General features: G+C 40.4%; 2 protein-coding genes across 2 annotated transcripts; one reads left to right on the top strand and one right to left on the bottom strand.

Moving 5' to 3' along the window:
* Window positions 1-32: 32 nt before the first annotated feature.
* pcgf6 (polycomb group ring finger 6) lies at window positions 33-10262 on the bottom strand. The gene is made up of 10 exons (XM_084948716.1): window positions 9786-10262; window positions 9429-9528; window positions 9073-9169; window positions 5563-5618; window positions 5408-5467; window positions 4726-4843; window positions 4110-4137; window positions 3606-3704; window positions 1039-1125; window positions 33-920 (listed from the first exon to the last, which is right to left on the bottom strand). Exons 1-10 carry the CDS (start codon window positions 9858-9860, stop codon window positions 870-872), a joined length of 771 nt encoding a protein of 256 aa, XP_084804842.1. The 5' UTR covers window positions 9861-10262; the 3' UTR covers window positions 33-869.
* A 4704-nt stretch (window positions 10263-14966) lies between these two features.
* LOC146374522 (uncharacterized) lies at window positions 14967-16249 on the top strand. The gene is made up of 5 exons (XM_084947638.1): window positions 14967-15170; window positions 15261-15353; window positions 15431-15685; window positions 15803-15895; window positions 16017-16249. Exons 1-5 carry the CDS (start codon window positions 15078-15080, stop codon window positions 16188-16190), a joined length of 708 nt encoding a protein of 235 aa, XP_084803764.1. The 5' UTR covers window positions 14967-15077; the 3' UTR covers window positions 16191-16249.
* Window positions 16250-18851: the final 2602 nt, after the last annotated feature.

Consider the following 18851-nt stretch of genomic DNA (forward strand, 5'->3'; position numbering starts at 1 on the left):
CTAAAAACAGAGATCAAGGATGAATCAGGAAATATTTCTCAGTTGTGCTTTTATTAATTCAACCTGAAAAAAGCAAGTACAAACATTTTTTTACCAAACCATATCAAAGACTTTATACAAACTCCCTTTAAATAACTGTTTTTGTACTCAAAGTATTTTTGAGCTGATCAGTTTTTTCTATTAACAGCAGAAGGAAGTCAACAGCTCTTAAAAAACTATCAAGCTCTAAGAAGCAAGCGTTAACATACATAAATCTTTGGTAGTGGCAGTCCTTTTCTTGCAGCCCTTTAAATCACAGCTTTGTAGTCAACATAAATCATTAAAGACAATCCCTGGGTTGCAAAAAGTTGGGTAAACTAGACAGATGCTGCCTATATTGCTATAGCAGCTTTAAGAGTTTCAGATCCAGTCACAGTGGTTCAGTCCAGTTTCCGCTACAGAAACAGTAGCAAACAGTTTTAAACAAATCTTCAAACAACAGCCTAGCAGGAACAGAAATGTGTCATCTTCATTTATCAGGTCAAATTCATGTTATACACGTGGGTACCAAGTAGTTCAGATGGATGTCATCTGTGTCCAGCAGATTTGTGGTAACTATGAACTAAAGATAATCATCTTGTTTGTTAAAAATTCAATCAAAACAGTTCATTTTCCTGTCTGCTCAATGAAGAAGTAATACATTAAAGTTTGCCAGGTGCCAAATGTGGCTATGTTCAGGTTTGAATTTTATATGTTTTGTAATCAGTTAGCAACAATTCATTAAAGTCTAATATCCAAGACCTTTATGAAGACACGAGTCTTATAAAGAGAAACAAAGACCAAAATGTCAGTTCAGCAGTTCAGATCATGGCTAAATCCACGCCTCATATTTAAGACTGGGAGGGCAGCACCAAGCCAAAGTGTAGCACCAACAAACCGTCCTGGAGGAAAGACAAACAAAAGCAAAGTGATTACTCACAGGATGATAACCCCGAGCCTTCTGTAAAACTTCCAATGTTATTACAGGTTAGTCCTACTACGTGCTTTTCTGGTTCTAACCTGTAGTGCATCTTCGCCCACAAAGTTCTGTACTTCTTTGAGTGACTGGTAGTGATCTAGGAGGTGATCTCCACAAACCACATCTACCTGCCGGACACACACAGACAGCATTACAGACCATCACAGTGATGTGATTCCAAGCGAGAACATTGGGTAAAAATCAAGGCATTCAATCCAGACCCCCAAGCTGAGGTACAAAATTCTGGATTTGCAGTTTGTAACAGATCCACAAAGCAAAAGACCTTCAGGAGGAGTGTGGCCATATTTATCAGGAGGAAAGGCAAAGTCTTTAATTTCAAGAAATCTGTACCAACTGTTAAACACGATGGCGAAAACAGCTTCAGTGGTTTAGATCTAAAAAAAGTTCAGGAAGCCTTGAGAAGGCTGAAGTTGGGACCTCAAACCTACTCACAATACAAAGCCTGTATATAAGTCCTAGCTGTGCTAGCAAAGCGAGCATTTTAATACAAATCCACAAATCCTGCGCAGAAGACAGGTCAAACATCCTACCAGTTATCTTACCACAAGTATAATTTGGACACTTCTCAGTAAACGCAAAATAAAGAAAACTTTGCATCAAATTCATGAGTTTTTTCCCCCCCTCAAAGACATAAACATACTTCAAAGAAATGATTCTAATAGCGACATCGCCTTGACATTTCTCAGTGTGTAAACTTTGGAAGCAGGACGTAGACACCTGGCAGTTATAAATTAAAGCGCAACAAGATGTAAATGCTAAGGTGAATCTCAGACTGTTGGAACATCTCCTTCATTAAAAAGTGACCTGTAGGTTTGTCCAGACAGGAAACCTTAGTGTCACACTGAGACCAGGAAATCAGTGTAAGCTGCTAATCCTCTCCCCTGTGTTACGAAATACAAAACGCACAAATACCTTAAAACTCTGATCACAATTAATGTTTCTCTTCTGGAAATGAGGACAATTCTGATATTAAGTTTATATATTTGCAGCACAAGCCATCTCCTACTGCAGGTTCACTACTCTGAGACAGAAATATGGTATCACTGTTCTAATAACTAGACTCTAATCAGATTACAGTTGTATTTAAGGACTCTGTTGTCCTTTAGAAGCCGGCAGCCTGCTGAGTTTTGACCTGAGCTGCTGAGTTGTCAATGTTCAGCTTGTATTCCCTGACGTGTACATGTGCACTCCTCATTCCTCTTATATTTTGATGTCTGGATAACTTTTCCACTTGTCTCCCATCAAGGTGAACTGTTGGGAAGTTCTGATCAGCCAGTGAAACTGAAGAAGCCTCATAGAAGAAAAGGGAAACATCCTCCAGACAATCCTGATAAACACTCAATAATTCTCATCATACGGCTTTTAGCAGAGCTCAGACAGACAATGTATGATGGTAGTTACCGGGTTACAACAAGGACCCTACAGCGCCACCAGACACTCCTCCTCTCTCTCTTTGATTGAAAATAAACAAACGAGTTGGAAAATAAAAAGCCGACAGCTGTCCTAACCAACACTGCGTCATTGTTAATAAGAGCAGCTGTATGTTTATGTAGAATACATTTGAATGCAGCAATGTGTGACCACATTCTGCACTGAGGTGTGGACGGTACCACGGGAGGAACCAAAGCTAAAGTTAGATAAACTCAGCAATCCCATCTGATACTCTGTGTGTTTGCAACGTCAGCTGGATAGTGTAGTGGTAAGACTACTAAGTCACAAGTTCGATTCCCACCCAGTATCCAGTAAGGGTCCTGGCTAGACCCCCCCATGCTAAAACCAAGCCCTGGAATGGCGCGGCTATGTCTGCAGCCTGTCCGCAGCTCGGACAAAAGAATTTCACTACATGTTGTACTCTGTAAAATTGTGTATATGACAAATAAAGGTTTGTTAGTTTGTTCATACACAGCACAAAGTGACGTTTAAAATACGATTTGATAAGTGAAGAATGTGATTAACAGCACAGGAAATACTTGCTTGGGCATTGTTTACCTGTGCTCAGTTTTCAATGTTCTCCAATGAGTTTCTGTATTTTAGACTACTCGACTGGTCTTCTCTCTTGTTTAATCCACGATGTACGAGTATAACATTATACATGTTATACTCATGTATAACAAACAAATGTATAACAAATGAGTCACCCTCGACATCCCTACTTACAATCAAGATATGCAGAAATGTATCTCTTGCCCCACTGCAGCTAATAAAGGGTCCGGTGAGTTTATGTCAACCAAATATCACTAAAATAAACTGCAGGAACAAATCAGAGCGTTAAAAAGCCTTAATGCTGTAATATTACTGGACTGCAGGTTTCCATGCAAAACAAACCGATTCAATGTGCATCATCCTCTACAGGTGTATGCTGCCCTGAAGTGTGCAAAATGATTGAGAATACATTTATTTATTGGATCATGCATTTCCTGTCTGCACGCCCTTTGACAGCCCTGTGGGCTCATAGATTGTTCCTACTTTAGAATAATATCCACACACTTGTTGTTCTCTTTAGTGTAGCGCTAAATTCTATTACTGTCCTGCTTCCAAGTCTGTAAGTGTGCAGTCTTGCACCGAGCTGCAAGCCTGGCAGATTCACCTGGCAAGATGGGCTCAGCTCCATCTTCCTCCTGATGAAGAGCTCCACGTGGCGAACGGTGGCCTCACCTGACACGCGGACGTACCGCCTCTCCAACGGCTAAACGGAAAAAAAAGAAACTGTATAAGACACATTTATAAAACCAAGACAACATTTTCACCCTCTCTAACTCTGACACCGATTTCTTGTTGTTAAACGTTACACTGAAACTGTGAGTGAGGTACTTTTTGCTCACTGTTTCTTGTAGCCAGCCATGTCATTGCCCCCTCCCACCCACATAAAACCCCAAACTAAGCAGGCTTGAAGTTAGTGAGGAACGCGCTGCAGCTGCCAGCATTGAGTCCTAAAACACGGGAAAAGATTGAACCATTTAAACTTTGTAGCCTATAGATATATGAGAACCACAAAGGAAAACATGAGACACAACTAGCCTTTAACAGGTCCTGAAATCAACGGCACATAAGTGTTATAATCATCTAAAAGCCTTCATATTAAAGACTTTACCTTGTAGTTGCAGATGCCCTCTTCAGCCCTGAAAACAAAGTAGAGATTCAAGAGATGTTCAAGTTTTTGGCTGTAAAGAAGCTGTCAGTTTGAGACAGTGGAACCACCTGCTGGTATTTCTATGTAACTGCACAATAAACCTGAAAAACCCATGTTTAACTTTATTCATCTCAATCGTTTTTCAAATCAGATCTTTAATGTAGGTCAGATTTGAGTATCTGGATGTCAACTTATCTATAAAACAAAAACATTAAAATCACGTTCTGCTTGACCTGGCTGCAACTGACGCCGACACCAGATTTAAGCAGCAGGGCTGAAGCACTGTCCAAATATGACTGAAGCAGAAGAGTGTCTAAACAAAGCCTTGAGATGTGGAGCCAAAAACTAAGGGCACCCATCCTTTTACGAGTCTCTCATAAAAGCATAAAAAGATTGTCCACCATCCTGCTGACAGCAGTAACTGCTCTAATCAAGAACCACAAAGCAGTGACTGAACTTTCAAAACAAGAGCTAGAAAGACTGACCACAAGTAAATTGATTGGGAACAGTGTTATTCTCACTAATGATTAACAAATAATAAAATAAAAACAAACAACCACACAGTACAAATGTTTACCCAACAAATTCCAGGAGCAGAGACACATCCAGCTCTGGAGGAACGGTGAACACAGACTGAGGAACGTTGTCCTTCTTCTGCCTCTTTATAACAGCAGGACATGGAGGGGAGACGATCACTGCAAGAGAGGAAGGAGAGCCCTCAGCACTGCTGTGCTCCATCTTTACACTTACAATTCTTGATCTGTAAATCTAAAAAGCATTTTTACTCGTTTCTAGTCTGACGCTTAAGGAGTAACACAGGCTGCACAATTATAGCACAGCTCTAAAAATGTCGACCCTTAGCACTCCGTCTATCTTAAAGTAGCCCTTTAATGAATTCTAATCAGGATATGAGAGCTGACAGAGCAAACATCCACAGCAACAGAAATTACAGCGATACATCAAATTTTGATTTTGCATTTCAATCATAAGGCACCATCAGCAGAAGAGAAAAATGCTTGAAAATGAGCGAGAGGGGGGAGCGCTGAGGCTTCGGGATTCTCTTGGAACTGTGTCTGTGTTTAACATGACAACCCAGTGCTGTCAAATTATAAGACAGAAAAGAAGAAGAGCACAGCAGCTCCTCGTTAAACACAAAACTGTCAAAGGTCATGTGGTCTGTTATTACTTTAGCTGGTACTTACATACTGTATATTACAATGTATTGGCCTTACTACACTTCAATAGTTGAAACATGTTACCTGGTTTTGGTACATCCAGTCCTCTCTCTTTGTAAAAGCTGCACATTTGTTCTCTTTCAACTGCATTTTTGGGGGGGAGAAAGAGAGAGATCACATTAAAATGTGGACTGGAAAATGCAGCACATCAAATATGCTTCATATGCCTGCATACTTACGCTCTTCCAAGAAGGGAACCATTTTATAAACTATATCCTGAAGTTGTCTGTCAGGCCTGCAGGGAAACGAGACAAACCTTTGAATCTCATATCTCAATGCATACTCATATTAAACATGGCTAAAGTTTCCATTGGGGAGGTCAATGCGTGTTCAAGTAGTCCCTGGAAAAAGGCGAGCATCCCTTACAGCATTTTTTCACTAGTACCTACTCAGCTTGAATCGACTCAGGTTTTAGGGTTTTTCATTAGGTGGCAGCACCTGGTATCAGGTAGAGCAGGGTGAGATGACCAAAAATATTTATCACGATATACATTTGAAAATTTGCGATAATAATATAACTGACGATATAATTGACACTAAACAAAATACTTTACGACTCCACAACTTTATTAGTGCAAAAAAACAAAACAAAACAAAAAAAAACGCATCAATGTATTTTCACTTAAACAAGCAGCTGTTTTTTTATGTGCATTAAAGTTATATAAAAATGTAACAGTGCAAAATTTCTTGCTGACAGTTTAACCAAAAGGTATTTCCAGTGGAAACTGGCCGACATATCCTCAGCATAACCATGTATAATATCCACAAAACTTAAAAAGAGGTTAAACACACACAATACGGTAATATTATGTTCAAGCACCGTACGTATCACTCCACGAGGCTCCTGACTACAATAGCCGTAATGCTCCGACAATCCATCAAGCGGTGCGGCTTCGTAGCTTAGCAAAGTCGTACTAAAACATTTGACAGATTTTCGAGCGCCGTGTACATAAAATTGTTTCGAGGTCAGTAAACACAACCAGAATTCATACATAAGGCACACGGGTTTATAAGGGGCACTGTCGATTTTCAGAAAGATCAAAGGATTGATTTTAAGTGTGCCGTATTTTCCAAAAACTACAGTAATAACGACGGCCCGCTAGCATGCTCTACCAAAAATAGTGCTTTGTTGTGTATCTGACGGTCGAAAGCCAAACCAGTTCCACACTGAAGTTGCAGCATTTTTACAAACCAATTCTGGTTCATCCGTTTCATTCAACGATCCGCTTTCGCCCTCCTCATTCTCCGTCGCCGCCATGCTTTTTCCACCATGTGCGTATGAAAACAAAGGCACTGCGCATGCGCGTTTTACCCATATTCTATCGCGATATTTCATTTTTTTTATCGTTGCCCAACATTATACCGGTATTACCGTCAACGGTATGATATGGCCCAGCCCTAGTATCAGGTACCTTTTTAGTGCCTACTCAGCCAGGGTTCCACGTGATTTGAATGTTCTGAAATGTGACATCAAAAGACTGACTGAGTAGCCAGTGGCATCATTCGAGTCATGAGAGCGACTCCATTTTTGGAGACATTTTTGAAACCCGGCTACACAAAAGCCAACACTGTGCTCCCAGAATCTGACAAAAGTCATACAGGGAGTGCAGAATTATTAGGCAAATGAGTATTTTGTCCACATCATCCTCTTCATGCATGTTGTCTTACTCCAAGCTGTATAGGCTCGAAAGCCTACTACCAATTAAGCATATTAGGTGATGTGCATCGCTGTAATGAGAAGGGGTGTGGTCTAATGACATCAACACCCTATATCAAGTGTGCATAATTATTAGGCAACGTCCTTTCCTTTGGCAAAATGGGTCAAAAGAAGGACTTGACGGGCTCAGAAAAGTCAAAAATAGTGAGATATCTTGCAGAGGGATGCAGCAGTCTCAAAATTGCAAAGCTTCTGAAGCGTGATCATCGAACAATCAAGCGTTTCATTCAAAATAGTCAACAGGGTCGCAAGAAGCGTGTGGAAAAACCAAGGCGCAAAATAACTGCCCATGAACTGAGAAAAGTCAAGCGTGCAGTTGCCAAGATGCCACTTGCCACCAGTTTGGCCATATTTCAGAGCTGCAACATCACTGGAGTGCCCAAAAGCACAAGGTGTGCAATACTCAGAGACATGGCCAAGGTAAGAAAGATGGGCCAGATGGATGGGCCCGTGGCTGGATTGGTAAAGGGCAGAGAGCTCCAGTCCGACTCAGACGCCAGCAAGGTGGAGGTGGAGTACTGGTTTGGGCTGGTATCATCAAAGATGAGCTTGTGGGGCCTTTTCGGGTTGAGGATGGAGTCAAGCTCAACTCCCAGTCCTACTGCCAGTTTCTGGAAGACACCTTCTTCAAGCAGTGGTACAGGAAGAAGTCTGCATCCTTCAAGAAAAACATGATTTTCATGCAGGACAATGCCCCATCACACGCGTCCAAGTACTCCACAGCGTGGCTGGCAAGAAAGGGTATAAAAGAAGAAAAACTAATGACATGGCCTCCTCGTTCACCTGATCTGAACCCCATTGAGAACCTGTGGTCCATCATCAAATGTGAGATTTACAAGGAGGGAAAACAGTACACCTCTCTGAACGGTGTCTGGGAGGCTGTGGTTGCTGCTGCACGCAATGTTGATGGTGAACAGATCAAAACACTGACAGAATCCATGGATGGCAGGCTTTTGAGTGTCCTTGCAAAGAAAGGTGGCTATATTGGTCGCTGATTTTTTTTGTTTTGTTTTTGAATGTCAGAAATGTATATTTGTGAATGTGGAGATGTTATATTGGTTTCACTGGTAAAAATAAATAATTGAAATGGGTATATATTTGTTTTTTGTTAAGTTGCCTAATAGTTATGCACAGTAATAGTCACCTGCACACACAGATATCCCCCTAAAATAGCTAAAACTAAAAACAAACTAAAAACTACTTCCAAAAACATTCAGCTTTGCTATTAATGAGTTTTTTGGGTTCATTGAGAACATGGTTGTTGTTCAATAATAACATTATTCCTCAAAAATACAACTTGCCTAATAATTCTGCACTCCCTGTAGACAGAGCAGCAGGTATTCCATCACCTCGATGTCCTCCATTGTTGTGTTGTGTTTGTGTTATGTACAAATGACGTAATGGGACTTTTAGCCGCGTTGCTAAAACAACCCCATGCACATTTAGGAGGTACTCAATTTTAATGGAAAACAACCAAAACTGAGTCAAGTTGACACTAATGGAAAACAGAAATTAGTTACACGTCTCTAGGCTCAGGCTGCTGGGGTCACTGTGATAGACTCTAAAGCACTCATTTCTTCTCCACTCCCCTGATTTCAGTCCTGTCCCAAAGTCTTGAGCCACCCTTATTTCATCATATTCTGCTATGAAAATATGAAATCGTTCCAGTGATTTTTTTAAAATGTGCACATAATGGTTATTCAGCATATAAAGCACTTTACAGATGGAACTGCGTGGCAGATCAGCCTCATACGATACAAGACAAATCAACATGATTGGCTGAAACGCAGCACCAAACCATGACAGGCTGTAAGAACTCACTGCTGTACCTCTCTCCTCACCTGCTCTGTACAACCATCTGAACCAAAACTGTCTACTTAGGATTCATAACTCCATAAGACCTGGTAATACTGATCTGGCATAAAAATCTGCCAAATCACAACATGAAGAGCTACTTGCTGTGCTGACTCACCTGATGTTGTAAAGAGGTTGTGTCTGATGGACAACAATGCTGCATGTGGGACACTTGTTGCTGTAGAAGAAGTGCTTCACAATGCAGCTTTTGCAAACTTGGGGAGGAAAGAAAAAGCACAAAAAATACTTTTCAGACATCAAATACCCATTTCTCACATGCCCACAAACATTTTTAAGTATCATTTAAATAAATAATTTACAATGCAAACTATGCAAACAGACACTGCTTCATATACATATTTCATGTATTTGTGGCAGTTACAAGAGTTTTGCACAGCACTGCATAAATGCTGATACAACCATTATTCCCACCACATTAAATCATTAAACGCAGCAGATAAAGATGTAACTCACATGTGTGCAGACACTCTGTGATGGTGGTGGCATCTATGAGGAACCCACAGCAAAGTGCACAGCGGATGTATGGATAGAACTGATTAAGGGGGAGCGTGGGCTGTGGAAATGTAAACAAACCAACGTAAATGATTACATGATTTAAAAAAAAATCACTATAACCTTATAATTACTATGCGTCAGCTACTATTTATATTAAGGTGTACATTCCGTGTAGTGCATTGTTCTGCTAAGTTCAGTGGGCAGGACAGCTCTTGAACAGTAGATATAACTGTCAGAACAGCATGAAAAGCTGCCTCCGTTATGAATAAACAGCAGGAAAAAAACACAGGTGAGGGAAAACACCTGTAAACGCACCTCGTCCTCGGAGTCGCTGTCTGATGCGTTCGCTGACCCTTCATGACTCCTGCGACCTAACGGAGGCGATGACATTCCCGCTTCAAAACCCCTCACTCGTCTCTTTTAGTTACGGCCAAAATGGAAACTTAAACAGCTTCCTCTGGCTAAATTTCAGCTTTGCACTAACGAGCGACGTTTTCTTTAAGTCTGGCTAAACTTGTTTTTAAGTTAGCCACGCTTGGCTAGGCGGCTAACGTTAGCTGGCTTATTACATGCAAGACGAGAAAAAAAGAACGCACGTGAAAGCGGCAACCGTCTAGCAGCTAACGTTACTGAAAATGACTAAGTAAAAACATCCTTCAGACGTACTAATGCCTAAAAGTTACATTTAACATAAAACGATATCACGTCCTAACTTAATGCACTTTGTTGCGTTCTTCGTGCTCATATAAACAACTCAATTTCCCTCGCTCGTGTTCGGCGAATGGCGACTATATTACAACTTCCGGTCTGGGTACTTCAAAATAAATGTCATCTGACCCTAGACTTGAGCATAAATTATACATAAAGCCTACTCTTTTCTTTATCACTAATATATAATTAATATACTGTATTGAATATATAGTGGCTCCCAAGTGTTCTTTAAAGAAACGTTTCAACAAACAATTGTATGCCTGTCTTTATGTGTTTAAGTAGCTGCTGTTGTTAGAAAGCAACTGAACCTTCACAGACTCTGACTCGGCAGGCAGGTTGACATGTGCCCGTGAATGACTCTAAAAGTGATGTAGCGAAGGGTTGACTGCGCTGTATGAGATACTTATGGCTCATGGAAATAGACACTTTGTAATGAATCAGTGAAATTCCTGTTAATCCTCCTGCACAGAAATTGGCTGTAAGTCCATAGGCGAACAGCAGAGGGTGCTTCTGAGACAGTCTTCAATGAATAGCTAGTAAAGGAGCTGAACGGCTAAACTAATTACTAGAGCTCCATCCACACGAAATAAAGTCCAGGCAATGTAGTGACCAGAGATCATAGATAGAAAGTTAACTATAGGCTGTTGCTTGACTGAAACGTGGCAACAGCCTAATGATTTTGTTTCACTTAATGGCTCTACTCCATCTGAGTTTGTTTACATCTGTCAACCTCGCAACTCCGGGCGGCCTCGCGATAATTCACCGCAAGCACTGGAAAGTTCTCCCTGTCACCCTTCCACTCATTTGATAACGTCGCTACTTGGATCTACTCCCACTATTATATGTACTGTGTACCGGCCACCTAAGCCAAATAAGGGTTTTTTAAATGACTTTGCTGCTCTTCTCACTCATTTCTCGGTACTTTCCCCAAATTTGATAATTGTTGGTGACTTCAATATCCATATGGACAATGATAAAATCCCTCTTTCCAGAGATTTTACTTCTTGTCTGGAAAGTTTTGGGCTTCTACAATACATGAAATTTCCTACTAATTCTAAAGGTCATATCTTGGATTTGGTCTGCTACTCTGGCATTACCTCCACTTGCTGTAAAGCCCATTTGTTTCCCCAATCTGATCATAAGTTTATTTCTTTTACTGTAAATACAACAGCCTCAAAAACCTGTACTCCCCGTGACATCACATTTAGGAAAATTAATAATATTAACCCTGCTGATCTTTCATCTGCCATTTATGATTTTCCATTTGTTCACAGCACCTCATCCCCAGATGAACTTGTTTCTCACTATAATGTCAACCTCCACAACCTTCTTAACATATTTGCTCCACTTAAACACCAAACTGTCTCATTTTCCCGTTCAGCACCATGGGTTACTCTTAACCTGCGCCATCGCAAAGCTAAAGGACGCCAAATGGAACATCTGTTCAAGAAAACTGGACTTACCATACACAAAGAAATGTATAACGATCATATCTGCATTGCTTCAGCCAAATCTGCATACTATTCTGGTTTAATCAGCTCTAGTAAAGGTAACTCCAGGTCTCCCTTTTCATTGTTTAGTAAAATTACAAAACCTCCGGACTCATTCCCCTCTCATATGGACTCTGCGGACTTTTGCAACTCTCTTATATAGTTTTTCACTCATAAACTGTGAAGTAGACTTTCTGTTTTCCTCACTGTCTTCCTCCCAGTCATTTTCATTTTTACTCTTCCCTCCATAGCTGATGTATCAAATCTTATTCAAAAATCTAAATCATCCACTTGTCAGCTTGACCCTCTTCCCACTGTGTTAGTTAAAGCTTGTCTTCTCTCACTGGCTCCTCTCATAACTAGTATTATCCACTCTTCCCTTAACACTGGAATTATTCCTCCCTCCCTGAAAACTGCTCCTGTCACTCCAATTCTCAAAAAGCCTGGTGCAGATCCCAATAATTCTGATAACCTCCACCCTATATCAAACCTCCCCTTTATTTTGAAAATCCTTGAGAAAGTTGTTGCCTCCCAGCTTCACTCATACCTCAATGACCATAATCTCTACAAACAATTTCAGTCTGGTTTCCGCCCCATTCATAGTACAGAAACTGCTTTGTTAAAGATTACTAATGACCTTCTGATGGCAGCTGATTCTGGTCTTTTAACCATTCTCATCTTTCTTAATCTTAGTGCGGCATTTGACACAGTTTCTAATAATATCCTTCTGAACAGATTAGCATCCATTGGCATTAGTCACACCTCCCTTGCCTGGTTCACCTCATATCTCTCAGACCACACTCAGTTTATCCAATTTAATTCCTACTCTTCAAGTCTCTATCCTGTTTCTGCTGGTGTGCCCCAGGGTTCAGTATTAGGGCCTCTTTTATTCATTATCTACATGCTCCCTCTTGGCCAAATATTCCAAAAATATAATATAAATTTTCATTGTTATGCTGATGACACCCAGCTCTATATTTCCTCCAAACTTAATTCATCCCTTCCACCTACCTCCCTCTTGAAGTGTCTTATGGAGATCAGATCTTGGTTCTCCTCCAATTTTCTCAAACTTAACAGTTGGCGTGTGTTGGTGGCACAGCCTCTACCTTAACCAAATCTCACAGTTTCCCCATTAATATTGAAAATTTCCCCATCCTTCCATCCCCGCAGGTAAAGAGTTTGGGTGTCATACTTGACAGTACTCTCTCATTTCAGCCTCACATTAATTACATAACCCGGTCTGCATACTTTCACTTACGTAACATTAACCGACTTCGTCCCTTCCTTACTCCCCAGGCTGTTGCCATCCTTGTCCATAGTCTTATTACTTCCCGAATCGATTATTGCAACTCCCTCCTATTTGGTCTCCCCAGTAAGTCCCTCCATAAACTTCAACTTCTTCAGAATTCTGCATCTCTGGTCATAACTCGTACTCCCTTTAGAGCACAGGTGTCGAACTCCAGGCCTCAAGGGCCGGTGTCCTGGAGGTTTTAGATGTGTCCTTGATCCAACACCGCTGATTTAAATGGCTAAATTACCTCCTCAACATGTCTTGATGTTCTCCAGAGGCCTGGTAATGAACTAATCATGTGATTCAGGTGTGTTGACCCAGGGTGAGATCTAAAACCTGCAGGACACTGGCCCTCGAGGCCTGGATTTCGACACCCCTGATTTAGAGACTATTTCACCCCACTTCTTCAACAGCTTCACTGGTTCCCCATAGAAGCCAGGATAAACTTTAAAATATTAGTTCTCACGTTTAAGTGTATTCATAACCTTGCCACTCATCTCTGTGATCTGCTTCATATCACCACAGTTTTCCGCTCTCTCATCTGCTACACATAGCCTCCTGCGTTAAGTCACCTTTGTTTCCATGGTAACATAGAGATAAGCAGTCTTAATGGAGTTACATGTTGCACTGATATGACCATCACAGTTAAGACATGCTGTTATAGATAAACCAAAGCAGCATTTAGAACAGACCTTACATCAGTGTTAGAGGCCTTGTGTTAATATAGCACCTCTCTGAGGAACATGAACCGGAAGGAACCACTGAACAGGAAAGTAAACATCACACGATCAGAAATAAATCTGTACACTTAGAAAGTACTCTCAGCTTACTTGGACTTTATCCTGTAAATTTTTAAAAAACAAAACAACAAACAGAGCTCGTCAGCTAATTCATAAGAAAGGTTTTTTCTGTCATTTTGTGAAATACCAACAGTAAAAACATATTTTTCTATTTTTTAACGGCTGAGCTCAATGATCTCTCAAAACAGGAATTGTTTTCAGTTATGTCGTCGTTTACCTATAGGAAGTGTATTTCAGTAGAGATGGGAACTGATAAGAATTCAGCCATCCTGATTCCTTATCAGTTCACCGGGTTCTCATTGGCTCCACTCTCAGAGTCACCGTCGTCACTAAGCAGTATATCAGGCATTCATGCAAATTAATTGCTTGCTGTGGATGTTGTCTGTGCACATTGGAGCTGTTTCTGCTCTTATCAGTGTTGTTGTTGTTGTTACTAAAAAGTAACGCAGTATGTTAAGTACCAACTCCAAGGAGAAAGTAATTCATTACAGTACTCATGACATTACTTTCACATTTCTCCATAAGAGAAGTGAAACACACTGTGTCATAACTAGCATTTAACAAAGTAAACTTATAGGCCATAGGCTAAACCTACACAAATCCCAATCCTAATGAGAACACAGATACGATCTTTCTCCTGGTATTTAGATATGAAAACAACAATAAAAACCAGTAAAAAGAGAATTTAAAGTGACAGCAGCCTCGGTGCGTAGCTGCAAATTAAAACGTTGGAAAAAGAAGTTGCAGAATTCAGTTTTCCAAGGACACAAATCATACTGTTCTGACAGCCACCTTTCTGCAAACAATAACAACAACAAACAAAAGGCATTCCCGGCTGTACTTTGTATGTCTACAGTCAAATATGTGAAAACCACTTTTCTTTTCATGTCATGACTTTAAGTAACAGTAAGGCATTTTTACATTCACGTGTCACTTGAGTCCAGAATTGCTGTTAAATAGTTAAACAAAACTCATCACTCGCCCTGGACGTGTGAGTCCATGTTTTCTATTTCACAACATGACATATTATTTAAAATATGAATGGGGTCTGAATGCCAAAATTAAGTTAGTTCTGCTGTAAGGTGCAGATTTGCATCATGTTGCTAGGAAACAAACTGGTTTGAATCAAACTGAATTCATTTTCAAAGCTGTAACGGTGTCTTACTTTTAGGATTTCTGTCACAGGCCTACACTTGGTTACAACTCAGCTTATTTTACAAATTTGTTTTTGTTTTTCTTCAGTTGACATGTGACCAAATCTGCACTTAAAAGCTGTATTCTGAAATTACAGTTAAGTTTTTGATACATAATTGCAATGGACGCCATCAGATATGAAAACTGCTATGCACCCAGTGAGGTTTCAAAACAGACGGTTCCTTCAGACTGGAGAAATGTTGAGTGGACCAACGTACGTTTCCCTTCTGCTTTCTGAGGATCATAACAGGACAACACATCAGCTCTGTGCTTTGCTGTCTGACTCTGTGCTTTACTCTGACAGAAAATGAAAGTCTATCTGAATTCTGACCAAGCTGTTATTGCCATGGATCTGCTCAGCATGTTCTCACCTTTTGGATGTGTCATCTCTGTTCAGGTAACTGTCTTACAAACGTGCTTTAGAAATCCAAAATTCACTTTCATTTGCTTCACGATTTTCCTCTCATACTTCAGACGATTGTGGAAAACAATCACAGATACGGGATGGTGCATTACCGCAGTGCCGATGAAGCTGCCGTGGCTTTGAGGGAAATGAAGAGCAGCACCAAAGTCTTCTTTGTAGCTCAAGTAGGCATCAGGGAGGTCAGAGAGGGCCCCAAGGATAAAAGATCAGAACGTCCCCATCGAGCACCACCAGGCAGCTGTAGTTACCGCCCACTGCACAGACGTCCCATTCTGTGGGAACCACTGTTTCCAGCTTACAGACAGGTAATGAAACATTTGGACTCCCACAAAAAAGAAAAAAAAATCTAAAGGTTTGTTTTTTTATGGCTGATGATGGGTGTTTTGATAATTTTATGAAATCTTTTGTTTTTCTCTTGTCAGACTGTGTCTATTGAAATTGATAACCTCCCACGATCTTGGTATGAAAGAGACCTGCTGCTCAGCCTCCTCCCTCCGACCACCATTGATGTAAAGGTGCTTACTCTCCAGCATTTAAAAGCACTGATTCAGAGAAATACATATGTACACAGCACTGAAAGTTTTAAATACTGTTTCTATTGTTTTAACATGTATGCTCTGTATTATGACCGTGCAGATATTTAAGAGAAAAGCCTGTGTGGTCTTGCCGGACTTCTCCAGTGCCTTGAGGCTCAGGGATTTGTTAAACAGTGCCCTTCACCACCTCCGCTTTATCTTTTCACCTCGTGGAAGACGGAGGTGCCCCACAGTGAAGATATCAGCAGCCGGCACCGTGCTCTGCTCTCGGTGACCTGTGACCTCTGCATGCTGTTACACATACAGATCAACACAAAAGCAGCAAGAACCCAACTTCAGTATAATAATAAACGTAAATGCTGCTGTAGAGCTGGACCCATTATTTCTGCATTACATGTGTTACATGATTAAAACCAGAGAAAACAGGAGCTTAAAAGATGGGAAACAATAACAAAACCAACATGCACAGTGATCATGGAACCTGAGTGGGATATATTAGAGAGCAAGTGGCCATTTTTTCCTCAAAGTTGCTGTGCTAGAGTCAGTAAGAAGCACAAGGTCCAAAATGTGATGGCTGGATGGCTGGGTCAGCTTTGGGCATCTCCAGATCTCCAGTTCTTGTGGGGTGTTCCTGGTCTGCAGTTGTCAGTATGGTGAACTAAGAACAGGGCCATAGGCGGCCAGTGCTCACTGATGCATGTGGGGAGTGAAGGCGTGGCTGTGAGGTCCAATCCAACAGATGAACTACTGTAGCTCAAATTACAGAAAACATTAATGCTGGTTCTGGTAGAAAGGTTTCAGAATACACAGAACATCACAGTTTGCTGTAAAACTGGGGTTAATGATTGATGTGGCGTGAGAGGGAAGTTGGCAGTCACTGATCTGAGTAAACAGAAAGCTTACAAAACAATGCCCCACTAGTGACAGAATTCTGGCTACCTTGCAACAATGCCACCTAGGTTTAAATGAGCCTAGGAACTCTAATTTAGTTTCTGTTCCACAGGGGAGAGAATCTGAATCTTTATTAATCCAAGACAATTAGAACAGTAACACACTGAACTAAATTAAATAATAAAATATATTATAAAGTTTACAATATATAAGAAATAGCTGTGATATATATAAATAGCTCAATTATAAATATCCAGAATATTACAAAGATGAGATATATATGACTGACATTTTATTCTAACCTGTCAAACTTTATTATTTCTTAATTTCACTGTAGAGCATGTGCAAAAGTAACTATTGCTCTGTGTACTGTGCATTAGATGGAGGAGTTGTACAGGCATGGATGACTTCCTGTGTCGTTCTGTGGTGCATTTGTGTAATCTCAGTCTCTCACTGAGCGTGCTCCTGTGACCGTTGGCATCTGCAACACCCAACCTGCCGCCCCAGCATGCAACAGCATAGAGGAAGAGTTATCATTGGCTCCGATTTGAGAGTCACGACCATCTCTGAGCAGCATATCAAAGACATTACATTTGTGCAAATTAATTGCATGCTGGGTTGTCAAATGTTTGTGTGTTGGAGGTATTTCCACTCTTTGTTTTATTAAAAATGGAAAAAACCCAACATGTTTTTTTTTAGTAAACTTTTCAGTTAACGAAAAGACTCACAAACAAGCTGCAGCTTAAGGTATTGCAGTCTTCAGCTGCAAGGGATTTTCATCCGAGTAAAAAAAAGAATTTTGACATTTTATTTTTGTTAAAACCATTAAACTAAAGCTGAACTTCAATCACATCTTCTTTATAATCCACAAAGTCAAAATAGCAACAACAGTGAGTTGTTGTTGAGTTGTGTGACATCGGGTTGCCTCTGTGTTTTTTTGTTTAGGGAAGTGACTTCTGGTACATCCCTGTGCTGATGATGGAATACAACAGTCAGTTCCTGGGAATCAAGAGGCAGGAATAACAGTGACTAGCTTGTGTATTGTATATCAGAACAGATGGTTAATTTGTTGGTAAAGTATCAACTGTGACACATGTTCATTTTATGTGAACCATAAAGTACAATATGTATCATGAGTAGATGGATGTATTATCTTTTATTACATTCTCAAATACGATAAAGTTTTTCTTCATTCTCCTGGTTTATTTGTTTTGTTTTGTTTTGTTTTGGGGTTTTTTTTCGAGTCAGGTTATGCCAGATGTGGCAGATCATCTTGCAGGAGGATAACAATCAGCTCATTTGCTGACTGAGAGACTACAGCCACTTAGAGTTGTGCACCCAGAAAGAGGAAAGTCACTAAGCCCAGAGATTTGATTGCTTATACACGCATGGATGCCAAGGAAACAAAAACAACCATTCCAGACAAAGACGAAAACATAAATAGAACCATATGCTCTTTGATATCTATTTATAATTAAGGCAACAAGTCATGCACTGAGAGAACTTGTGAACCAGCTTATCCCCTCCCTTTGCGATTATCCTCTCTGTCTTCCAATCATTCTCTCCACTTGCTGTAATGAGGTAATTTGTCTGCAGAACACTGAATGCACGCTGATATCTGAGACTTCTTGAAGTTAAATATTTACTTTATGAGGAACTGTGGACTACTTTCAGGGCATGTGGGAATATAGATGTTAGAACATTTGTAGTGTGGTGTTTTGGGGACTCAAATGAAATTTCTGCCTTTTCAAGTGTCTGCAGGTAATCCGGTTAATCAGTGTCAACAATCAATAATTAGCATCTTTGAAAACCTTTTCATGACACAGTTGATGTGTTCTTGCACAAATACCCTGATGTCATACCTGAGCAGGGAATTTCCAGACATTTGCTGACTTTGTGCAACAGCTTTCTTTTGTCTCTGCTTTTGTGTTGTGCATATTTATGCAGTAAGACGTGCATCTTTGTACCTGTACGGTCGCTTATTTGTCCCTGTAAAGACCCTGTAGTAGACCAGAAATTCTGTTTATGAGTTAAGAAGACTTAG

The sequence above is a fragment of the Perissodus microlepis genome, chromosome 13, assembly GCF_051167445.1.
Source record: "Perissodus microlepis isolate ML-2025 ecotype Zambia chromosome 13, ASM5116744v1, whole genome shotgun sequence".
Lineage (NCBI taxonomy): Eukaryota > Metazoa > Chordata > Actinopteri > Cichliformes > Cichlidae > Perissodus > Perissodus microlepis.